General features: G+C 36.4%; 1 protein-coding gene across 1 annotated transcript in view; it reads right to left on the reverse strand.

Moving 5' to 3' along the window:
* Window positions 1–1,401: 1,401 nt before the first annotated feature.
* CD34 (CD34 molecule) overlaps window positions 1,402–26,634 on the reverse strand; it is a 35,521-nt gene continuing 10,288 nt past the window's right edge. Inside the window, exons 2-8 of the mRNA XM_081948046.1 lie at window positions 19,888–20,025; window positions 17,299–17,546; window positions 15,320–15,403; window positions 9,443–9,578; window positions 7,105–7,166; window positions 3,597–3,761; window positions 1,402–1,917 (exon numbers count right to left, since the gene is read on the reverse strand). Coding sequence (XP_081804172.1) covers window positions 1,726–1,917; window positions 3,597–3,761; window positions 7,105–7,166; window positions 9,443–9,578; window positions 15,320–15,403; window positions 17,299–17,546; window positions 19,888–20,025 — 1,025 coding nt within the window. The 3' untranslated portion in view covers window positions 1,402–1,725. The remainder of the gene's footprint in view (window positions 1,918–3,596; window positions 3,762–7,104; window positions 7,167–9,442; window positions 9,579–15,319; window positions 15,404–17,298; window positions 17,547–19,887; window positions 20,026–26,634) is intronic.

Genomic DNA, 26,634 nt, shown 5'->3' on the forward strand with positions numbered 1-26,634 from the left:
CTTTCATCAGACACTACAAAATTGATGCCTTTGCCTCCGCTGAAGCCTCCTTTGGAAGAAGAGTTTTGCAAAAGGTTATCGAGGCTCCGGACAGTCGTGACGCTCCCCGCCCTGGGACACAATAGCTTGGGTATGTCCCATCCTTGGACTCTCCAAGCAGCGCACTGGAAATGACCATTGACTTCACCTGAACGGTCGTTCTCAGGGCGCTGCGGGAGAGTCCAAGACCCACCCAGGGTTGATGGAAGGATTTGAGACTATACCATGAACTTAGAGCATCTTTGGGCATCCTGCACCGGACTTACCTCGTTTTTAAAACTGAACCTAAGGAAGCAAAGGAGACGTGACCAGGGGAAAAGTCAACTCAGTCCTTGGGCAGATAGGCTGTGTTAACCCATCCTTGGACTCTCCCGCAGCGCCCCGACCGTTCAGGTAAGTCAATGGTCATTTAGTCAAAAATATAGGCTAAATTAAAGCATGACTATTGTTATCTTATACAAAGTTAAGCATACAACTTAAATATAGCTATATTTGCATTTTCATTTACATTTACAGATAGACTCTCAGATGTTTTGTTTGAAAATTAGATTCAAAGGCAAAACTATGACATAAATGTCAATTTAGAAGTAAATTGCATTGTATTCAAACCCCAAGATGTTAAAATAGGATGCCAGGCTCAGAAATATGTAACTCCACTTACTGTAACTGCAACTAATGCCACTCTTGATTTCAATTTAATTAACTGTATCCGGATTAAGAATAACATTTCAAACGTATTTCCTTTATGTTAAAAAAAAATCAGTGACTTTTGGAATGCAAAGGATGTACTTGCTATGAGTTCTAGTAACAGTCCCAGAAGCATCTAGAAAGTACTGTGTAGGAAAAAAAGTTGCTTGCTTGTTCTTATGTACAGTATATGGACAATGAAAACAAAGTTTGAAAGAGAGAGCATTTGAAATTCAGGTCAATTGCCTACTATACTGCATTTTCAGGTTATAAAAGTCTCCTAACTTTTCCTATTTCTTTTAAATGGAAAAGGTACTCAGTTCTTTCGAATTAAGCAAATCTGGTGAACAGTTTATTTTGTGTTGTTTAAGAACTGCCTCAATCATATTTCAAAAGGCTTTTGATGAGTTGCAGAGTTACAATCAGCTTATATTATGTACAAATTGCAGCATAGCCTGCCCTAAGTGCAGAAAGGTAAAAAATACAGTCTTAGATGGGTATGAGAAAGGTTGGTGATTACCAAAATCTAGGGACGTTCAGCTGCATACTATTCTGGAGCCGTAGTTGTTACATCTCTGTTGTATTTTAAAATTAAATTAAATTTACATTTTAAAAAAGTGAAAATGCCCTTTCTTACTCTAAACAGCATCAGATAGATATTAAACAACTCTCAAATAAGTGAAAAATCTTTAATTTCTAGGAAACATGCCTTGTGTCTCCCTGGGTGAACTATTGTGAAGGATATCACATCTAAAAGTAGAAAAATAAAATTAAAAAAAACCCCAAAGTCCACATTTATTAAGAACATACCCAATCCCATTGAAGCAGTTTGCTAATTTTACAATTGCCATACACAAATGCTGTGCCAGCCCTGAAAAACTAATGTTAACGCTTAAAAAAAAAAAGATATTAGGATTTCATTTAGGAATTTTTACTCCGAGCTCCTCTTTGTAAGTGCAGTTGAGCTTTTCCAGCTGCATTAAGAAGGTCACAGCATTTTCACAGTTCTGTGTCAGCCACAACCTGGGGCTTCGTTTGGTGTCCATTTTTTGAGGATGGCTGGCCAGTTCCATTTTCCCGAGCCCCTCCATTGAGATTTGGTTTATCCTGCAGGTCAGGCTGTTCTTGAGAGGCCACAGGGATCTCAGAGTTGCCATGGCTATCATTTTCGATGTAATAAGGATCTTCACCCTAAAGGGGTTAGGGATATAAATAATAAAATTCAGAATTAGAGAAAGCTGTTCAAAGGTCAACAAAACGATTTAGCTTCTATATAGAACATAAAAAAAATTGTTCTTTCAGTCAGTCACTTCAGTCAGGGATTTAGAAAAGTATATTAAGATAATATTCTTGATAGAGTGAACAAGGAGGCCTTGTTCAGGTACGAAGTATATTTCAGTGGCCTATCTGATCAATGCTGATAATACAAATAATTTGACTATAAACCTGTCAATAAAATGAGAGGTTGGATCAAATACTGAGAATCTGGAATACAGTTTCATTAATAGTTTTGTCTCTCCTGTTATCTAGGGTTTGGAGCGGAAAAATTATTCATAGTTTACTTCCAGATTTTTTTAAACTGGAAGCACCAGAAAATTAATCTGGACTTTTTTGCTCAGGGACAGAGGTTTTAGCAATAAGTTATGAAATATCCCCATGGATTGTAAGAGGTATTGTTCTAACTCTTTGCCCTATTATTTGATTCATACACAAGCTCACCTGCATCTATATTTTTTGATTGTAGAGATTGACAGTAATACCACTAATTTGCAAGAGTGGAATGATAGTCTATTTTCTGAAAGCTAATGTAGTCTACATAATGTACAATCAATAAGTAAATAAATGGAATAACAGGTCATCCATTAGCTATTGTTGTGTTGACAATGGCATTGAATTTTACTATATGGTAGGGCTGTACAGTGCTTTGGATTTAGCTCTGTGAAAGACACACTGTGAGAAAATGACACCTTCTGTATGGTATTGTAGGTGTTCCTCCCAAATGTTCTAAATATCTTTTGAAAATTGTCTATGAAACTCTACAGAGTTCTACGTTTGCATTCCATGTTAATGAAGGTGACCTACAGAAATTCATTGTATGAAAGTGGTTATTTAAAGAGAAAGATATTTTTCTTGGAGAAAAACTCTTAAAAAAACAAGAAAAGGGTCATGTCCCACAGATTTTGCACAATCTTTAGAGTTCATCTGAATGGTTCCAGCTATTTGCATTCCAATATTCCTATAATATCTCAAAAAGATATTTTCCTGGGAAATTATATGGACAGTCAACTTATATGTGACTGAAACCCCATGAATGGTATTGAAGTAGAAGTATCAGGTGCTATTTCCCAGTTCCACTTCTCTACTTCATTTTACCACCTTCTGCATTTGGGAACAATATTTGCACATCCCCAGATATCAAAAAGAAAAATTGATTACAGTTGCAGTTGTGCATTTAGCTGACATGGTTAAAATCAAAAGGTTGCCAGCCAGCCTAAAGATAGAAGAAACAGAAATTGAAAGCAACAAATGAATTAAGAAAAATGTTTTCTTTTTCTTCACATTCTTTATTTCATCATTTGGTGATAAAATCATAGGGAAAGTTTTTAATGCAGCAGAAATAAGAGGAGTAAATCCAATCTGAATTTAAAGCAGTGGGATATTGGGAAAACATGATTCCTATTTGATGGTATTGGTAAATTATTTAATCTTACTGTTGAAAAAAGTAAGCATAACTTGAAATTGTAGAATATCTTATGGAAATGAACACATCACTTATAGTAATGGAAGAATAGCAATCCTGTCATTTTTCTCTGCAACTGCTGTTACATGCCTTGAGCTTTCTACTTGTTCTGCCAACTATAAGCACTAACCAGCCTCTCTCCCATGGGACTCCAGCTTCGTCGTCTCATAAGATAATATCCAGCTAATCCCAAAAATGCCAACAGCAGGCCGGTGGTGACCAAGGCAATAAGTGTCCCCCGAGAATGGACCTGGTGAATCTCAGTGCGTTGCTGCTTGTGGGATTTTATCCCAAGCTAAAAGGAAAAAAACAAACAAAAACAAAATAGGATTGAACCAAAGAAGTATGAAAACACCTATCAGGAATGCAAACAGCAGAAATGATAGGTTTTTAAAGGTGATTTGTCATTTCTTACTCCATACAGTTTATGTCTTTTAATAAAATTTGTTACACAGAAAAGGTGCTTCCTCTGAAGTTTTTGTACCCTAATCTAACCCAGCTACCTCCTATGTCAGGTAGCTTGAAGGTTTTCACTTTGAAATACTCTCACATCTTGTTTAAACAAGACATAGCAGGAATAAGGAAAGGGCAACATAACAGCTCCAAACTGTTTAGAGAGTTAAAATATCCAGTTTATGGGGAAGTGAGGCTGACAAAATGCCCTATTAAATCTTAAAAACAAAGCCTTTAAAAAACAGTTTATTTTATTTATTTATTTATTTATTTATTTATTTATTTCGATTATCAGTCGCCCCCTCTCCGCAAAGGGACTCGGGGCGACGTACAATTAAATCAAAATACAAGTGTAGCATGGAGGAGGTGACATCAATATTTAACAGTCAAATACAAATGGAAGCCACTAGGTTCAAATAAATAACAATAAATTAAAACAATTAAAACAGTTAAAAACCCCAAAATTTACGTATAAAATATTAAAATATTAAAATTGCCAGGGAGGTTAGAAAGTTCTAGTTAAGCCAGGCCGGCTAGTTGGAACAGGTGGGTCTTGAGTTTCGTGCAGAAGGAGCGGAGATCGGTCGTTGTCCTGATATCTGGGGGGAGGTCATTCCAAAGGGCTGGGCCCATCACAGAGAAGGCCCTATTCCTGGGCGCCGCCCTCTGACACTGTCTGGTGGACGGCACCCGGAGGAGTCCCTCTCTGTGAGAGCGAATTGGTCGCAGGGATGTATGGGGCAGAATGCGATCCTGCAGATAGCTAGGTCCTGTGCCATGGAGCGCTTTGAAGATGGTAACTAACACCTTGAAGCGCACCCGGTAGACCACAGGGAGCCAGTGCAGCTCGCGCAGGAGAGGTGTTATATGGGAGAACCTCGTTCTCCCCATGATTGCCCGCGCGGCCGCATTCTGGACCAGTTGCAGTCTCCGGGTGCATCTCAAGGGGAGCCCCATGTAGAGAGCGTTACAGTAGTCCAGGCGAGACATCACCAGCACGTGAGTGACTGTGCGGAGGGCATCCCGGTCCAATAGGAGGCGCAATTGGCGCACCAGGCGAACCTGGTGGAACGCCCCCCTCACCACGGCTGCCACATGGTCATCCATAGACAGCCGGGCATCGAGGAGGACGCCCAAATTGCACGCCCGCTCCACGGGGGCCAGTTGCTCGCCCCCAATGGCCAGCGATGGAATGCACTGGTTGAACCGGGAGGCCGGTAGCCACAGCCACTCCGTCTTGGAGGGGTTGAGTCTGAGTCTGTTGTCTCCCATCCAGACCCGTACGGCTTCCAAACACCGGGACATCACTTCGACGGCCTCGTTGGGGTGGTTTGGGGTTTTAAAAAGTAAGTTCTTACTAAAGGTTTTATAATCATCGGTCATTTATCTTTCTGGGCTGATAGCTTCCTGGAAGAGCGGAAGAGGCAGAATTAGCCTCTTCTGGGAATGATGGGTTATGTGATGCTTGGCCAACAACTTAAAAACATCCCAAGAAATTTGCACATTATTGCTATTACATGTTTGACATATGCTAGTGTAAACAATATCCTATTGCATATAATACAGACTAATTCTTTATATCATGGTATGACATTAGGTATAAGGTAGACTTACAGAGTATAAAGTAAGACAGAGACAGATAGCAAAAAAAAAAAAAACCTTTGAAGGTAATGCAGAAAATAAAAAGGCACAAAGGGAGAGGACTAACAGCAATAAACAACTACAGACAGATTGGGCACATGTGCCAGTTGGCTATATTTCAGGCTAGACAAGTACATTGGGAGTAAAGGAAATACAATAATAAAAGGATGTGGCTTGAGGAAAAGGAAGAGGATTATATAAGAAAGAGCAAACTAATGTAAACAACCATGCACCGGCGGAATAAATTTTGCACTCCATGTAAACCTACCTAAATAAATTCTGTTCAAAAGTGAGACACAATAGGTGGAATAGTAGTGTCCATTTTGGGAGGAAAATTGCAGCAACATAAAAGAGAACCCAATCAGATCTCTTAATCCAAAGTAATTCAAAGCACCTCATTCACTGTGATTCTTTCAAATGATTTAAGAATTCAATCTGAAGATTCAGTGTGAGTTGCTGAATCTCTTTGAACTTGAATCACACAGCTTTAAGATATGCATGTTTGGCAAGATACTGTAGTTTGGAAAGAGAGAAGTCCTGTGTTCTTCATATGTTTTGTATGTTAATCTACAGTAGAAAGGAAACTAATTTTCAGGATGCGATTTCTGAACTTGGACTTTCTTTTGCACTTTGTAATAGAACACTGCACATCTTGAAGGCTATTTACTGTATTTTTCAGAGTATAAGGCACACCAAGGTTTCAAAGAGGCAAATAAAAAAAAAACAAGTTTTTGCACTCTGCAGACCTCCCGAAAAGGCCAGTTTTTTGCAAAAATGGGCCATTTTTTGCCAAAAAAAGGGCATGCATAGCCTTTAGGAGGCTTATAGAGTGCTCCTGAGGGCTGGGGGGACCAAAACAAGTGAAAAACAGCCCATTTTTCGCTCATTTTTGCCCTCCCCAGCTTCCAGGAGCATTCTGCAAGGCTCTAAAGGCTATGCAAGGCCATTTTGGTGAAGGGGACGGGGTTTTGGGAGGAAAAAAATGCTGTATTCAGTGTATAAGGCAGACCCAGATTTTCACCCTCTTTTTTGATGGAAAAAGGTGCGTCTTATACTCCGAAAAATACGGGTAAGTCTTTAATGAATGAAAGAACTCCATGAAACCAGTTTCACTTTGTCTTCTGAAATATTCTCTGGCGAACCACTAAAAGTGGTTTCTTCACATACAGGATACTGTAGATGCCCAGAAGGCTTTTCTGCCCAATAGAACTTTTGGTTGACATTTTAAGTTGATAACACCTCAAATCCAGGAAAATGCATATTGCTTATTCTTAAAAGTGTTACATTTTACTCTGTTTTATAAAAATGGTAAGTTGGAAATTGTTTTGGAAATTCCCACAGTTAGTTCCTTGTTATAGTGATTTGATTATTAAATTATAAATATTTTATTCCACATTCTTTGTGAAAAATATCACTGTTCATTTACATGATTTTAGTGATAAAAGATCTTTACCATTCAGATTTTGTAATATTTTAGGTTTTATTTTTTATTTTTTATATTCTGTCTCACCTAACTCCTATATGTAAAAGCATGAATAAATTACCGCTTTCAAATCTGGTTGCTTTTCATCCAGAAAGAGACACAATGCTTCTGCACGTATATTTTCTAAAGCAGAGAAAACAGAAGAATATTGGAATTATTTATCAAGCAAAGAAACTTTAACAATATTTACAGTATCACTTCCAGAGGTTTTATTCAAAGTTATATATGACGTATACAACTGTGGTTTATTAAATAAATCAGCGATAAAACATAGCATCATCATATGCTGTTGGTACATAGTATATACCATAGCCATGAATAGATATGCGGTAGAACTGTTAAATGACTCCGTGGAAATTGTTTGGGTCTTGATGGGGAAGAACACACTTTAATTGAATCCCTCCAATAAGAAGTGGCTTTGGATCTGCAAATCTAACAATTGCAGGGAAAATCCATTTCTTAAAACTCTAAAGGTTGTATTCCTTTGTTCAAAGATGGTTTTTAATTTGAGAATTCTCCTGTTTGAAGACCAGATGTGAGATAAACTTTTTTGTAGAATTAAAACTTTTTTTCCTGGATTTGGACTTGCTCATAGTCACTAAAGATCTAGTCACTTCTATTAGATCATAGGTGTCAAACTCGTGGTGTCACGTTGCTGTCATGTGATGTTTCACGACATTTTTCCCCATTCACAGAGCTGGGATGGGCATGGCCATTATTAAAAGATGCTCAACATGGGATGACTCTTGAAGGACCTATGGAAACTGAAGCTGCTGCAGAATGAGGCAGCTGCAGTACTAATGGGAGTTGCCTTAATTTCCAACTGAATACTGGGTGTGGTGTAAGGTGGTTGTTGCCACATTTAAAACCTATATAGATCTGATCCTGGTTATCTGGTCGTCATCTCCTTAATTCATTTTCCTGTCCAAACAAATGAAATAGTATAGCAATAGCAATAGACTTAGACTTATATACTGCTCCATAGTGCTTTACAGCAGTCTCTGGGTAGTTCACAATGTAAGTATATTGCCACCTATAATCTGCATCCTCATTTTACTGACCTTGGAAATATGGTAGGTTGAGTCAACCTTGAGCGGGTCAGGATTGAACTCCTGGCAGTGGGCAGAGTTAGCTTGCAAATACTGTATTCTAATCACTGTGCCACCATAGCTCATGAATAAATAAAAATCAACTCTTCCACATTCAATCTCCAAGATTATACCTGATGTGGCTCTAGAGGCAAGCATTCTTTGAAACTCCCTTCCAGTGGAAATGTCACATCACTCTTAGGATCCAGGAAAACTTTGAAAAACAAATCCTTTTGTCTTGTACATGAAGAGAGTTTTTTTTTAATTGAAAACTCTCATGTCCCTATGTGTGCTTCTGGAAAATAATTATGTGTATTTAAGGATTTGGGGAGCATTTTATCTGTTTACCTGTTTAGCTGCCTAGATCCTATGGGAGCAGACAAAATTCAAGCATAATAAAAATACATAAATAAGTTATAAGTGATGGTTTACAAATCAAACTGAGTGTGTTTGCACAAATTTAATAAACACATTAAATAAATTGCTAAAATAAAACCAAATAAGACTATGGCCGATGCAATCTGTGACTCAAGTGAGAGTTTTCAATTAGTATTTGAATGCTGTTGTAATATATACCATCTATTGTTTTGAATTTAATAATGACAGGAATGTGGGTGAAAAAGATTATAATTTTTTATTTTCTGCTGGCCACAACATTTAGCTGATTTTGAAAAGAAACTAAGCTGGGATAGATTGGTTAGCCGCTAGATAAGAGATAACAAGGAAATCCCATGGCTGTAAACCAACTGGGAAGTAAAACAAACAAACAAAAGTAAAACACTTCCTGACCTTAATTTTCTGTTGAATAGAAGTAACACCTATCTGAGGATACCTAATACATTTTGAAATGGCTGGTTTTTCAAATACTTTCTATAATCGAAGGATGAAGAAGATAGCAAAAACTTTGGGTTTATTTATCTTGCAAACCCATAATTGCTGGGTTGGGGCTAAATGAGTAAGAGTTGTTGTTGTGAAGGTTCCAAGAGTTGCCCTAATCAATTTATGAGCCCCAGGACGAAATTCAAAGTAAAACCATTCGTTTATTAGGACTAACATCTTAGCACAGACTTCTGTGTAGCTGAAACTAAATCACATTTAATGGCGTCTGACTTTTACCCATGTGCCCCCTCCCCTCTGGCTGTGGTCATCAATCACATTCTCCAACAGGATGTTATGGCAGGGTTCTGGACATGCGCAGCCAAAGGTAAAATAATGGTTTCATAAGACATGTGAAATCTAGTCAATCTTAGCAAGTCCCTCATAGCTTCTGACCAATTTGATTACAAGCTATATTAAATCCCTTCAACTAACCTGTATTGTTAACTGCAAGCAACAACATGCAGTGGTGATTCATATCAGAGTTGGCCAGTTCAATATGGCATGGCACTTCTTTTTTTTTACAAACCAATTTGCTCAATCCCTCCCCTTTGTTTCTTTTAAAGTTTTCCTAAAAAACAAGACAAAACAAAAACAGAGTTACTGTTGTAGAACATTTTTCATCATTTGTTTTTCTTTACATTTATCCAAAATCAAGTAGCATATTAATTATGACTGGCTTCTACCGTGTTTTCCCGAAAACAAGACAGGGTCTTATTTTTTGACCCCTCCCCCCAAATAAACACTTGGATTTATTTTGGGGGAGGTCTTATTATTTTTGAGATGCAGGGGGCAGCATGCATGGTCACCTCATGGCTGCTCCTGTGCTGCAATATTTTGGGGGAGGGCTTATTTTTAGAGGAGGGCTTATTTTGGGGGGAGGGCTTATTTTAGCTCATGCACTCAAAAGTCTGATTAGGCTTATTATCCGGGGAGGTCTTATTTTGGGGAAAACAGGATATAAACATAGCAATATTCCCATGAGCTACAGTCTATTCTCCCAGTAACATCTATTTATGGATTTCTTGGCTCAAAATCTACAAAGGTTAAGAGAAACCATAAACATTAAGAACAATTTTCCAAGAAGGCATAGCAACTCCATTTATGGAATCCCTATTTCCTACTATGACTATCAAAAATACATGCATAGGAATATTCTTTACAGTACATTAATGAGCACATCTCTAAAAATGGAAAAGATTATGTGAATTATAGCATGTGAAAGCAGAACTACAGTAGTTTAGAACATGTTTAAGCTATATGCTTAGGATTCTTAATTGTTTCCCTGAAGTATAATGGATGGAAAGGATTACATGTCCACTTATTAAAACTTTATAATAAATCAAAATAGAGAGAATATGTACTGAAATATTTGTCAACACATTTCCGTGGATACTGATTACTAATTAAATATAATCTTAAATTGCTGATTAAATAAGTAATGTCATTATAACAATTCATTCTGCAACTATGTCCTAAACGAGCCAAGGCACTCTTAATGTTTTGAAATCATGAGCACCCTGTCCTTTTTCACTGTTACCAGGCAGGAGATGAGGGAAATAACAAGCACAGACTTGGCCTTCCTGTTTCATAAATGCCTTGAGTATTTCAAATGGTTTTTTCATGGCACATTTTGCAAGGATAAGAATCTTCCCACATAAAGATTAAAATAAAATGTCGCCTTTCCCAAACAGTTGTGGAGGACACAGGAAGAAAAGTGTGAGGCTGTAGTTATTTCCCCCTTCCATTTGGTCAATTTGGACATCAAAGGAAAGGCATAGGTCAAGGTCAGACTCAGAAGAGTTAAAGCTAAAATAATAATCTAAAGCAATTTAGAAATATAGACTGGTTCAATAAGTTGGAAAAAGAATAAGTTGAAAAAAAGATTGAATCTGGTTGTTGAATTTTTCATGTCCAATATATATTAAACTAGTAGAACTTTCTTCTTTAATTTTTTTTCTAACATTGTGGAATTTGGAAAAAATATGTACAGAGGGTGGGATTCTGTCCATCTGTTTGTTCATCAGCACAATAATTATTTAAAAAATGACTAGAATGATGCCAAATTTGCACTAGAAAGAAAAGCAGGTAAAAGAAAGTTATAAAATAGGCTGGATCTGCTTGGGAGCTGTGGAGAAAAAACACTCTTGTTAAATTCTCCCTATGCCTCCTTATGGGAAAGGCAATTAAGCAGCTGCTGAGAACTTTCCTCCTCCCCTCAGAGCAGGATATATGAAGTCCATGTTCTACAGGAAACATATATGGACTGGGGATCCTGTCCCCGGGCCTTGAGTTTGACACCCCTGTCTTAAAAGTTTCATTTCAGCTTTTCTTTGCTTTACAGACCTGCAACAATCCTAAATAAAAGGATCGTTTGAAAAATTACATTTTTCAAATGTAATTAAAATGTAATTTAAAATTTTCATCATTGTCATAACTGCACTCACAATCATTAAATGAGGGTTCCCTGTATATAACTTCCTACCGGCTGGAGGAATTCATGAATATATAGGCACAGTGTAGGATTTTACATATTAATCCATTTAATATTTGGAATATCAATTCATACATTTAGGTGGTTTAATTAGTTTCATAAAAATCTCAAATGGTGATTTAATGTGGCCCAATGGAATAAACAAAAGCTACACAATAGTAATAAAAATGTAAACAATCACAGAATTCATTATGCAAGGGAAATGGAAGAATGCAAATAAAGCCAAACAAAAACCATTCCCACAGATAATAGTTTGGGATATTGAGGAAAAACACTCTTATGGTTTTTTTTTTTTTTTTTGTGGAAAGAATTGAGAGGATGTCAGGGTTTCCTTTCTAGTGAATGGACCAGCTTACTGGAAAAAGCCTGACAGAAAGACAAACAAGTTGAAGGGGTTCATTCTATCTATTTGTGTCTCAGACACAGCAATCAGTCTTAAAAATAATGCATGAGACAAAGAAGGCCTGATCCCAATTTCCAGTGAAAATTAGCCAAGAGATAAAGCTGCAAATTGTGTGTACCAGTATGTTCAGGACTATAATACATTATGGTATCTTTTCAGTTTTATAATAAGTGAAAAAGATCACAACAAAGAAATGTGTTGTTGTTGTTAGTTGCAAAGTCATGTCCAACCCATCATAACCCCATGGACAACATTCCTCCAGGCCTTCCTGTCCTCTACCATCCTCTGGAGTCCATTTAAGCTCACGCCCACTGCTTCGGTGACTCCATCCAGCCACCTCATTCTCTGTCATCCCTTTTTTCTTCTGCCCTCAATCTTTCCCAGCATCAGGCTCTTTTCCAGTGATTTCTTCCTTCTCATTAGGTGGGTGCACACAAACCTACAAGTTAAAACTGATGCCTCCTAGATGTATCAGCTACCATAATCTCTCTCCCATTGATGGAGATTGGTGCATGATTTTAGCAATTAGGATTGAGCAATAATAATTACTATAAAACAATAAATTATAAAGTGACATTTAAGCTTATACTTAGAATATTCACTTACGCAACTGATTTTGCTAGAAATGGTTTCAGCTTTCATTCTCCTTACAAAAAATATAGTATAAACAGATGATTCAAAGATGAATTTTATAATAGATTCCTGTTCATCATACTATTGTAATATCATCATCATCATCATCCATGTTTCCTCAATAGCATGCATGGTCATCACAATTAAAGGAAATATTATGATCTGGGTTCTTAGTCATCCATTAAAAAATTCTGTTCATGAAAAAAAACACCCTGTCCATATACCAGTGAATAAAAACAATGTTTCAGATGGAAATCAAACACTGGTTTGTGACTTCCTTTTATAGAATATATTATAGTTCTCCATATTGACAAATTAATGTTCACAATTCATTGGTTAGTTAATAACAATTTTTTGCTTATTAGATATTTTTGTTTGAATGCTACATAGTGCCTTATTAGCCAGTACAGCACTATTAGCCAGTTTTTAATAATTTAGAAAAACCTACAAACCATTACTAATATCAGAATTGTTATTGAATAATATTATTCAATGTTTTAGCATTGGGGATATGCTAACATGTGATTTCCAAGGCTTATAAGCCTTTATCAAAAGTTGTGATAACAAAGCCAGATCTTCAGTCAAATGGCTACTTCTGTACAAGATTCACAGCCTGATTCATTTAGGCAGTTTTCCTAATTTGGTGGCTTCTAGATGTATCTGAAGTTCAGATTCCAGGCTTTCCAATCAATGATTTCAATATATACGTTACTGGCAATGTGTGAAAAACTGGCATTGTATAGAATGCCTAGGAAATCCCTATAGAATGACATAGGAAATCTATAGAATGCATGATTTTTTAGGCAAAGTATGACATGTTTGTGTTATTTTAATATGCTATATACTTTTTCTAGGTATTGTATACCTAGGCATTATGCAGTGTGCCAAGAGCTATTTAGGCAAATTATGAAAAGAGAATCATGAAAAGAGTTAGAGTTAAGATTAGTACTAACATACAGTATATGAAAACGAAAGAAGAAATTCAAAATAAAGTACAGGACTTTCTTACTGAAAAAAAAATAAAAGATCAGCATTGAGCTACTTGTTGCAGCAGGGAAGGCAAGAATGGCATTTTAGGGGGAGTATTTTATAGTTTGCCATTTTGCCATTTGGCATTGCATAGAAGTCACAGGAAATGTGTGATATATTAAGCATTTCATACTTTGACGTCTCATTTTTGGCATTCTATAGATTTCCTAGGGCATTCTATAAAATGCCTAATTTCACACATTTACAGGAACATATAAATTATGTCAATCCTGCAGAGGAGTAATCGTTCTCAATCATGTACTGTAACTGAAATAACAATAATGATCAATCTGATAAAATTTCCCTAATACTGATTCCAAATACAGTGTATAAATGAATAGAGCTAAAAGATAGCTAACCTGCATTTTGTTACCACAATTCTAAATAAATTATTAACATTTGTGTTACTTGATTTTTTTTGCTTAAATATCTCCCCACTAGGTGACGCCTATGCTACAAAAGTGAACTTCTGCAGGAGTTTTAAGTCAGCAGATGGCATACAGACTTCTTGAAAAACTTTCAGCTTAAATAATTTCCACACATTCTACCACATTTTAGATCTTTCTAAATACTGGTATTATTGTACATTTCAACACGGGATGTTGACATTATATCTGCCTTTGCAGTGCAGTGTATGCTCAATATAATTGTTTACTGGTTTAACTATAGTACAGCTCAAATTGCAAAACTTCCATTTCAAGGTTTGCAAGACAGAGATTTTGTGGCACTTGCAGAGAGGCCATTCTCCCATTTCTGGAACTCTTGCTTTATCCCAGCATTCTGCTGCTTGAACTCAAAACGTTTCTCAACCAACTGGATTTAACACTTTCTAGTCGATGTCTAATCAGTTTCACAAATCTTTACAATCTCCCCTCCAATTCAGGTTAATTTTCCTTGTTATAGAAATAGGATGTCATGAATTGTTACCTCGGTCTACCCTCTAGGATAGATGCTAAGAACTAACCACAATGATGCCAAAACTTAAGAAATTGGCATCCTAACATCACCATGCAAAAACGTATTTGCTTCACAATGTCACATAGAAGTATGCATGGATGGATTGTGCAATCTCACAGTGCTCATTTCAGCACTTACACTCCTTACACTCTCTTTCTCCTTCCCTCTTATACATATAGAGAAGCTTTATGCTATTCCTACAACTACAACAACGTCGTGTAACTATCCGTTATCCAGCACTAGGGTTCGAATCCCTAGCGCCACGTAACGGAGTGAGCTCGCGTTACTTGTCCCAGCTTCTGCCAACTTAGCAATTCAAAAGCATGTAAAAAAGCATGCAGTTCAAAAGCATGTAGAAAAATAGGGACCACCTTTGGTGGGAAGGTAACAGTGTTCTGTGCGCCTTTGGCATTTAGTCATGCCGGCCACATGACCATGGAGACATCTTTGGACAGCGCTGACTCTTCGGCTTTGAAACTGAGATGAGCACTACCTCCTAGAGTTGGGAATGACTAGTACATATGTGCAAGGGAAACCTTTATCTTACAACTATGCATGCTATAGTGGAAAAAGTGCTTGATGTGATGCTGGATAGAGTTCATTGGACAACTTATAAATTTAACAAATGGAATGCATGAACACCTATTGTTTTAAAGATGGGTGGAGGATAACGATCACTTTTTACTTTTCCATGTTGGATCTTCTACACCAAGAAATTCCCTTCTCAATTTTTTATCTTAAAGCAAAGCAAAACCTCTATTATAATGAATGCCTTTTCTCCTTCTTGTCTACTTACACAAGATTGGACTTCATGGAGTTCCAAGCATACCACTTCAGTGGCAGGAGACAGCTGCTTGATTTTCATACATGTGATATTGAACTAGAAAAAGAAAGGATGAAAGAGTGTATCATTGTATTTCCCTTTGTCTAGTGTCATTTGTCTATTTTATTTGCTAATTGCATTTCCGTGAAACCACCAATTAATTAATATGTGCTTGAAAGGTTCTTGGTGCTTTCTCAGTTTGGTTGTTGTCTTGCAAATGGTTCATCATCCAAACTATGTAACATCATCAGTACTAGCCTGATGATGTTACCCAGTTTAGCTAATGAAACCTCTGCAAGAAAACGATTAAGTTCAGAGAGCACCAACCTAATTTCAACCCTGAGCTACAAATATTTTCTTTTATTGATATGTGCTTACTGAATAATTCAAGAACAAAGAATAAACATTGCTAAAATGTGACAGAAACAAGCACAAATATTTTTTTCTTGCGGAAAAAATAATTCCCAAAGAATAACAGAAATGACTAAAAAGGTCTTTTCATGCTTACATGTGATTTTAAACAAATAGTTGTATTAAGCAGACAAACCAGCAACTTGGTATAAACATGACCACAAAGAAGGTGTTAGGCCACTATCTCTGAGAAGGCTATTCTATAATAGAAATGCCAACATCAAGAAGACTGTTTCTGAAATACTAGTTCACCTTATGTGATGGGGACACACTGAACCATATCTGTGAACATAATTACAAAGTTCAGGCTGGCAGACGTATGCAAGAGATAATTATCTTAGGAAATTCTGTAGAGATTCTCAGTCATGGTTGTCCCAAAAGTGCTTTTTCAGGAGGCAACTGGACTTTCTTGTTTTTCCTTTGAAGACGTTTCACTTCTCGTCCAAGAAGCTTCTTCAGCTCTGATTGGATAGTGGAGTATGGACTTTCTTGTTTTTTTTTTCCATTCCCCACTACCCTATCAGAGCTGAAGAAGCTTCTTGGATGAGAAGCAAAAATATTTCAAAGGAAAAACAAGAAAGTCCAGTTGCCTCCTGAAAAAGCAATAACTTAGGAAATATTCTCACAGTTCTAATGTTAGAAAACTTTCAACTATTTTCTGAAAGGAGACATAATTCAAAAACCTATATGCTTCCATCAGACAAATAGCATTACATGGCTGAAAAGACCATTGATGAATATAGGGTAACCTAAAATGTAGATGGCAAACCAAATAAATCTGTTGAACTATCTACTTGAAATCATAGGTAAACTTCCTCAAAGGCAATCCAACATATCAGATATATGAAAGAAGGGTCAGTATCAAGGAATATGTTACTTTAGTATCAGTTACTTCTGCTTTAGGAATATTTGGCTTTGTAATTCCAATACTGAGGACAGAGTCAATGAAAATTCAGATTAAGGCAAATGTTTATGCAATAACTGAATTAGTTATCTGAGTGTTACCTGTACTCAGATACATTTTCATATAGCAAGATGAGATTGTGTGACAATGTACATTTTCTGAACACAAAATAGTAACAAAACAGTAGCTAGTAAAATGGTCATGTAGAACACTACAGTGTCTGAATGTCAAATGCTATTAAAAACCTGAATGTGGGAAAGCGCATTAGAGAAGACCACAGCTGGGAGTTGTACATTTATGTTCCCTCTTCCCTTCACATTTGTGCTTTGGGCAGTTTGCCAATCAGCTGTTGGAGCTTCCTCTGCTGAGAAAAAAGTTATATAAACACATCTATTCTCTTGCACCCTCTTCCTCAATAAAATGAAATAAGAACAATAGCCTAAGTGAGATTCAAAGAAATAAATGTGCACCTATGAGAATCATCTAGGAAGCTGAAGAATAAAGGCTGGCACTTTATCTGAAATTAATGCATTGATGAGAGTGATCAATAAACCAATCATTGATTTACAATAATGTCCCAATAAAGGAGATTATAGTTCTTCTTTTTTATAACAATCCCAAATTTTCACAAACTTACCATCAGATTGTTATTCTCAGTCGTGGCTGTATTAAGAAAAACAGTGGAATTATATGTTGTTGGCTTAGTAGGTTCATGTGTTAGAAGCGATGTTGAGCTTAAATTTTGAGTTGTTGTCTCATTGTTAGTAGTCAATAGTGTGCTCCACTGTGTAGTAACCGACTTAGCTGTTGTATTTGGTGAAGTTACGTTTGTTGTGGGTATGCTGGAGGCAAATGTCTCTGGTTTGGTAGGATTACTTGACGTCTCTGGGAAGAAAATAAAGGAATTGATTGGTAGATCAAAATGCCAAATTCAGTCTAAACATCTGGCTGACTACCAATAATAATAATTCATGATCAATTTATACATACATGGTCAATTTTTTAAAATGATTACATGATCAATTTCTGCAAAAGATGAGGGGAAAATGGATCAAGATACAAGTTTTCCATCTGTCAATTACAAAAAGCCACATTTCTTGGATCTGCATATATACTAGGCTAATATATTATGACATCCCAACTTCTTGGAAAGAACTTAATGTGAATGAAGAACCACACCATCTAAAGAACTGGCAGCTGTGCTTTCACATTTTTGTAAATTGATGGGCTATTAGTGTGCACTTAATAATCTCAAATAGCACATTTTAATATGGAGTTTCAGATGCATCAGTCAGCCATACCTAAATATATTTTGAGTAATCTCTCTCAACCATTCTAACCAGCATAATATCTTAATGTCAGGGAATTGTGCAGCCGGTGTCCAAATGGAGTCATAGATGCTAACACGAGCAAGCATTTTTATATAAATAAATATATTTACAATAAATAAAATAGGAAAATAGGGGCATCGTCAGGTAAGCCAACAAAGCAGGAACATCATGAGGTAAATCACAGAGAGCACACAGAGAAAAAAAGTGGAAAACAAGGAAACTCCCCCTTTACCAATTTTAGTCCCTCAAGTCTGTATTTTTAAATTTTTAGGGGTATGTTTTTTAGTTGATTTTAACTTTTATTATTCTGTACAGTTGAATTTAGGTTTAATTCGCTTTTAAGGGAATATATTTAAGGGTATTTATCTTTTGTATCTGTTTTTAATGTGATGCCTGTACACCGCCCCGAGTCCCTCCGGAGAGAGGGGGCGGTCTATAAATTTTGATAAATAAATAAATAAATAAATAAATACTCTCACAGCAACCAATTACATCTCCGATTCCCTCATGTAGTGGCCACCTCTAACCAATTAGCTATAACTGTATGTTTTTACTCATTGTCCAACCCTTCAATTTTGAATGTCTTAACACCTAATGAAATATTGGTCTCTAAATTTAGGAGATTTTTGTCTTTGGCTAGGTTTAATGCCTTCCCAACAGCTGTCACTGAGGGAAGATAAAAAGACATTTCATTTGAGTAAAGACTAGCCCCTCTGGCACAGGAACAATACAGATATTAAGCCATCTTGAGTTGTGTAGCATTGTATTGTTCACTTTATGTTATTTCATATCAGGAGTTGTTATCTCCATTTTTAGACTAATGTTCTAGTCACTCCTTTTCTCTTCACCTATTGCTATCTGATCAGTTGAACTTTGTCTTACTGAACATAACTAAGTATCTACCGGTAAATATATTGTCCTATTACCTGCAGTATTAGCTGTATCTTACTAATAATCATGTTTTAAATATCTATTGTTCCAGACTAAGTGATTGTTTATTGCTAGTTTTATTCTATTTTTTAAAAATAGTTACTCACATTTAGGATTCACAGTTGTGAACTCTGCTGTTTATTTTCATTACTCACTATTTAGGAGTGGTATGTCTTAATTTTGAATTTATTTTGAACTGATCTATGATAGTAACACCTGATCCAAACATTTCAGATGTTTAACAATACATTTGCATAATAAGCAAAGTATTTTAGGCAAAAATAAAGGTTCCCCCTCATACATATATTCTAGTCATTCCCGACTCTAGGGGACAATCTCCATTTCAAAGTGAAGACATCTCTATGGTCATGTGGCCAGCATGACTAAATGCTAAAGGCACACAGAACATTGTTACCTTCCCACCAAGGTGGTCCCTATTTTTCTACTTGCATTTTTTACATGCTTTCGAACTGCTAGGTTTGCAGAAGCTGGGACAAGTAACGGGAGCTCACTCCATTATGCGGCACTATGGATTCTAACTGTTGAACTGCCAACTTTACTGATCGACATGCTCAGCATCTTAGCCACTGAGCCACCCTATAAAGTATTTTAATACCAGCTTAAAAATTGATTTAAAATAATAGTCTAGAATTGGGAAGGGAAATGATAAATTGATGTCTAGAGGTAAAATTAAAGTACACTTATAACATCTCATTCCTTATAAAAGGAATTTAAAAATTGAACAGTTTCTTGAAAAATTGGGAAATTGCACTAATTATTCAATGAAAATTACATTTCAATTTTTTTTTTCTTCCAGGTCAGAATAGGTCAGAATATTAGCTGTCCGAGAAAAGATAGGAAAACTGGGAAAACAGAAATGGCAACACTTTGAGGAAGTTTATGTTTTTATCATAAATGATTAAATGAGTCAAACCAGTTCCATAGAAATATTAAAGCCAATTTACCTTCTAGTGATGTAACAGTAGAGCTTAAAGAGGTAATTGCAGAAGCAGAACTAGGAGTAATGATTGTCGTCAACTTCTCAGCAATAATGGTAGTATTTGGAGAAATTGAAACATTTTCATCACCAGAGACTGGATTTTCTAAAAATGAAAAAAGGAAAGAAATGTAAAATATTTATAGTTATTCAGTACAGTTCCAAACCGGTAGCAAAGGTAAGAGGATTTCATGCCTGATGGAGATTCTACATGGGTTAGAAAAGGTACATGGGGACAGGGCAGGTCAGGAAAAGTTTGTGGGCAGAGATCAGGGCAGCTTGGGGGTGGTAGTGGAATGGGTTGAGAGAATATACGTGCGTTCCTTCTCTTTTGTTCCTCCCTCCCTCCCTACCCATTACTGAGAAACTGTCATGGAACATTGAAAAGGAAGTTCTGTGAATATAGCAGAAGCAAAGCAGAACAACAGCATCCAGTAGCACTGAAGCAGCCACAACTTTCCCAGTTTCAATCCTTCTAGAATAATGGGTCCCAGATTTTGGTCACATTCTGTAAGTTAGCCTATTTAAGGTTCCTTAGTTCAAAAAATTGTTGCCCTATAATGTTCTGTTGCACCCAGTTAAAGGTCACGACGATGAGCATTTCAGTACAGTAGTATTTAAATAGAATTCCATGGAATTTACAAAGAGGAAGGTTGACAGATTCCTGTAGGGATTCACAATTTAAAATAAACAAGAAAGCATTGGGGGAGCAGGAAGGGGAGAGAGCGATCAATCTGGAAAAGACAGGCTATTAATTTAATTGCTTGTACATTGGCTTAGATTAAAGTTATTCTGAAAAAAAGAGAGGAAAATGTGAATTTCAGGGAGGGAATTTTAGGGAGGGAATCAACACAAGAAGGCATTCAGGGAGGCAGTTCTAGGAGTATCTAACCCAGGTCAGCATCTTCTAGAATACAAAAGATGAAAGGGTGGAGCAGAAGCTCTTTGGATGATTAAAATTTACAGGAAGGGATGTAACAGAATAGAAAAGCAGATAAGCAACTATAATTCCATGGAACCGTTTCCTGTACCCCTGAAGTGTAGCCCTTGAAACCTAAAATGCCTCTACTTTGGCAGATTACTCCTTCTGCAGTAATGGAACTACGTGTCATACAGTGAGTAGGAAGAATGATTTAAAAGTGGAGATTGCAATGGGAGCAGTACTATGTCAGGCCTCCAGTCATCTTTTCTTTTGGTTCTTTGGCCTGCCATACTTTCTATTATTCTGCTATGCATTTTTTATTGTGGGAAAATGGGAGGGGGAATTGTAAGGAGTCTCATACTATGTAGTCACAACAAAATTCTTTCTAGAAAACCAAGGTCATCCTTTGTCTCTGCACCTAACCAGAATTGGATGGGTGGAACAGCCAGCATGGCAGTGGGAGATTGGACCATGTGAAGGACTTGTGGGTGTGGGACAAGATCTTGAACTTTCAACTGGATGGGGAAAACCAGGAAGCTTTCAGCTTCAGGTTTACCTAAATGTGCCAACATGGCTCTCTTAATAAATTGGAACTTTGAGCAATACTTTGCCTTGGACTCTGATTTACTTTTGGATGCTACTTGGAACTATATTTTCCAACATACAGTATATTTCTCTTGCTAGACTATAAAGAACCGATATATCTACATTTCAGCAGGAGAGATCATGTACTTTCCAAAGCTACAAGCATATAATATACACATGTAGAAAGATACTGTATATCGAGAAAGTTAATCACATGTACATTTTCTCCCATTGCAGTTGAACAATTTGGGAGTGGGAGATCAGGAGGAAAGGTCAGGCAGACAGTTGAAGCTTCTTGCCTAGGCATCAGAGCACCAATGAAAGCAGTCCTTGATAATAACAACTTGGGAACATATTGCATTGAAAATTACAATATCACTGCTAATGCAGGGGTAAAATGTCAGGACTCTTTGTGATTTCTCAAGCCATAGAAGTGTGCTGCCTACATGCAATTCATTATATGAAAGAAGAAGTGAATTATTTCATCTTGGGGTAATAATTACATTAATTGTAAATAATTAAAGTTAAATTAAATGAGATGTTTTTATCCTAGCTTTGCTCACTTCTTTATTCTGACCCAGTTACATCTGGAATGCAATCATCCAACATACTCCTGAAAGGTCAAAGTCATATCAAAGGACCAAGTACAGAGATCTGAGAGGGAAAAATCAAAGACAGAAAACATGGGTCATCTTGAAAACAGTAAAAGTTTGATTAGATAGATCTTGACTTGAAGAGAACCAACTGAGAACCAAATCATGAAGACAACTTTGAAGAATTTGGACAAGTGGGAAATCAAACAGAAGAGAATAACCAACTATATCAAAGACTGAACAGATCTTATTGAGATGGAGGAGTGAGAACAGTTGGATGGGAAGTTGGGCATTGAAAATACTTTTGGTAAGGGCCATTCAGAGGATGATAGTGGCAGAAACCAGATGGGAAAGCTTTCAAGGTAGGATTGAACAAAAAATGCTGGAAGAATGAAAGATAGCTAGTTTAAGGAATTTATGATGCAGGACACAAATGAAATTAGAGAATTAAAGAATAAAGATGTAACTGAATTAGCATTCATGTGAACGCACACACATACATAACCTTCATTTTTTTTGCAAGAAAGTTCTGTATTAGAATAGATATTTCATATCACAAAACATGCATTTGTATACAGATGTTTTTAGTAGTTGATGCTGTTTTTGTTTGAAAAATTGTTCTGAGCTATTCACAGTAGTGCTGGATTGCAATTTTACAGCCCTTTAGTCTCTGCTGGCAGTAACTCATAGAAGCTGGAGTTTATCAACATCTGGACAGCTATCTCTAACCTAATTCTTTGTAATTCTTTAAGCAATATTTAAGATAATATTTCCATTTATAATTCCAGTAATGAAACACTGATACCTTAATTCCTAATTATTTTGCCATTTTAAGTTAAATGCATTTGAGCTTTCAAAAACCTTTTTAAAAAATTAGTTGATTCTAATAACAAATGCTACAATTTCAGACTTTCAAACTATTGTGGTTATATTTTTTCTTTAAAAGTCAATACAGACTTGAAACTGAGATAACAAGTGAACAAGTTTTAAATCTTTATTTTTATAATCCACATTCAACAACAGCTTTGTTTGTTCCCTTTTGTGAAAATATTACCGATATCTAATGTAATTTATGAGCTACTATTGTTTCTGAAAGCAGACAATTTTCCTGTGCTCCTTTCATGAGCCATACTTCTCCAAGTTCCTTTAAAATTGCTTGAAAGTATGTTTTAGAGGAATTTTAATCATGGTATTTTTTTCTACAGGTCAAAAGGCTAGAAGCAGAACAAGAAATCAGTTATTTTCCAGGATTTGGGCAAGGTGTATATTTATATCCATCAGCCTTATTAAAAGAACATTATGTTGTGCAAAAGGTTATGTTCCCATTGCCAAGAATTCTGGATTATCTTAAAATTAATCTAGAACAAATGTTTAGAGCCAAGTGCCTGAAACAGAGTAATTGATGTCTCATATAACATAGCTCAGGATGTGTGTATTAATGCTGCAAGTTCACCATAGTGTTGGCCAGACATTATTTTGTATTCACTGCATGAAAGGATATTTGTATAGATATTCCAGTTTGCAAAAGAACTAACATTCATGTATTCGTATACAAATTGTAGACATGTGATATTTGCATGCTCATTTTTATACACTTCACTAAGTGCTTGATTTACATTTGAACTGCTGAATTTATAGTAATTACAAATCATCTTAATATAACCTACTTGCATACTGAAAAAAAATCAGATTTATAGTTTTCATTTGATTTAGTATTAAATTTATATGCTGCTTCTTGATGGCAACTTAAAACAAAATAGAAGCTTGTGTATACTACAAATATAACATGAATAAAATTTAAATCCTACTAGTTAACTTCTGCCTTTTAGGATCAACCATTAAGGGACAAGAAGTCAAAAAATATGCTAAAGACTAGCCCTTGGTAGAACAGCCATGAAAGCCTCGGAAAAGATTAAAAAACCCTTATGTACGCCTACAAAGATAATAATCATGCAAACCATGGTTTTCCCTGTGACATCCCATGGAAGTGAAATTTGGAAAAAAGCACGATAGGAAGAGTATTGACACATTTGAACTTTACTGTTGAGAATACCAAGGACAGCTAAGAAAACAAACCAATGAATAATCAAAGAAATCACGACAAAATTCTCCCTTGAGTTCAAATGACTAGGCTCATATTATCCCACTTTAGACACATTATGCAAAGACCTATCTCTCTGGAGAAGGCTCTAATACTGGAAAAGATGAAAGGAAAGGAAAGAGGACGACCAGTAGCAAGGTGGATGGACTTTGCTACAGTGGTAATGAACACATCATTAGAAGACCCGAAAGACCAAGTTAGGAATATATTGTCATGGAGAAAATCTATTTATATGGATGATAGGAGTAAAAAAAAAAGACCTAATGGCACATAATCATCATTTATGAAAAATAGAAAGAAATACCTGTGTTCTTCCCATTATTTTAATACTTTGTAATCATGATCCCTCTCTCATTCTTCAATAACAATGCTTGTTCTGTCTCTGTCACAAAGAGAAACTAGAAAGAAACAGATTAAATGAAACTTGCACATTGGGGCAGATTCTGACTCCCTTCTCTGTTTGGTTGACCACATCTGAAGACAAATAATTTGTTCAGGCATTCTCAAATCTTCATGAACCCACAGGATTTTCCTGTCCCTTAGTACTGTAGGAATTGCCTTGAAGACAGGATATCAGATTATCCATGTGGTGGATTGATCAGTTTAAATTTTCCTTCTTCCCACCCACTAGAAATCTGCATTTTCAAGAGTGTGGAAACGAGTAATGATTAGATATGTTGTAGAACATATACATCCCTGCGACCAATTCGCTCGCACAGAGAGGGGCTCCTCCAGGTGCCGTCCGCTAGACAATGTCGTGGGGCGGCGCCTAGGAGTAGAGCCTTCTCTGTGGCGGGCCCAGCCCTGTGGAATGACCTCCCTCCGGATATTAGGAATACCTCTGACCTCCGCTCCTTCCGTATTAAGCTTAAGACCCACCTATTCCAAGCAGCTGGCCTGGCTCAACTTTGATCTAACCATATCGCTCCTGACGGGTTTTTAACTGGGTATTTTAATTATATTTAATTTCTAGGGGTTTTATATACTGTATTTTAATTGTTTTTATCAATCGACCTCCTCCTTGTGTATGTTTCAGTGTATGTCTTTGCTATATGTTTGTTTTGTTTACATATTTATTTCGTATGTTTCGTTGTACGCCGCCCCGAGTCCTTCGGGAGAGGGTGCGGCTAAGAAATAAATATATTATTATTATTATTATTATTATTATTATTATTATTATTATTATTATTATTATTATTATTATTATTATTATTATTATTATTATAGAAATCAAAGGAATTGTTCTGTGAGGTTAAGGTTCCTAATGAATTTAAGTAGATAAGTCCCCTAAATTTTGAATAGTAAATGTTGTGGTTAAGTTTCATTTTAAACTGCTTTAAACATTCCTGACCCCTTCTCTGTTTTAATGAATGTGCTAAATTGGGAATGTATATAAATTCGATCATTTTTGTCTGCATGCCTGCTTGATTTTTAAGACAAGAAAAGGAAAGTCTTGGAAAAGGGGATTTGTCTTTTTCTAGACGGGAAACCCAAACTGTGGATTGTCCCGTGTTTAAGCTGAGGTTTAGTAGTGGCTGTAAATCAAACAAATGGTAGAGGTGGTTCAACCATTGAAGTGAAAATGCAGAACATTCTGACCCATTCAGCATCATTAGGGTGATGATGTCACACAAGAGGGAACAAAAGTGCATTGCTCTGTGTTCAATGTTATAGTGAAATTGAGAGGTGTCATTAGTGGCATGTTCACACATCTGTGAGGCACAAGTTGAGGTGGCAGGAAAGAACACCAAGATCTCAGTTCCATTGATTGTTTAAAAAACAGCTGTGGGCCCTCTAGTTACATTAGGACCACCATAGCACTTAAAAAGGGAGCAGCTTATTCTTTTTATGTGTTCTGTTTACAAAATCAAATGTTTCCATTCTGCTTTGGGGAAAATAAGTTTGTGCTTGTCTGTGCGGATGAGGTGAAACCGGGAAAAGCCTCAACTGAAAAGTCTAAAGCTCTTCTGGTGTATACTGCTCTAATCTGACTCAGGTTCACTCACAGCTGCATTTGTCAAAAAGAGAGAGATCCAGCCATGGATCTCATGCTATTTCATCTGGTTGCACCCTTTAAAATAATACAAGACATGGTGACTTGTTTAACAACGAATAAACGTACTCAAAAGAATAGTTATCCTTTCTCAGAAGGCTTTCTTCCAGCAAAAATATTAGTTGAAAGGAGGATTTAATCCGAAAATCATTGCCATGTTTCTTTAGGAAACAATGACTTCATCTAGAGATAGTAAGGCTCTGAAAATGGACAGTTTGTCCCATGAAGTAAGCTAGCATACTTGTGGCTCTAGTTCAGCATAAGTCTGCATTGGGCATCTTACCTAGAGGAGAGCAGAATCCTTCAGTTCTCAATGGAGTTACTTTTGCTAGTAAACTGCAGATGAAAGCCCTGGGTCAAATCTTATAGTTTGTGAACTGAAGAAAATAGGAATTGCACTACTGCATGTAACCCTTTCCAGGTGACATGGAAGGATAAACTTAAAAGATACATTAAAACAA

This window comes from Natrix helvetica (assembly GCF_964273705.1).
Source record: "Natrix helvetica genome assembly, chromosome: 3".
NCBI lineage: Eukaryota > Metazoa > Chordata > Lepidosauria > Squamata > Natricidae > Natrix > Natrix helvetica.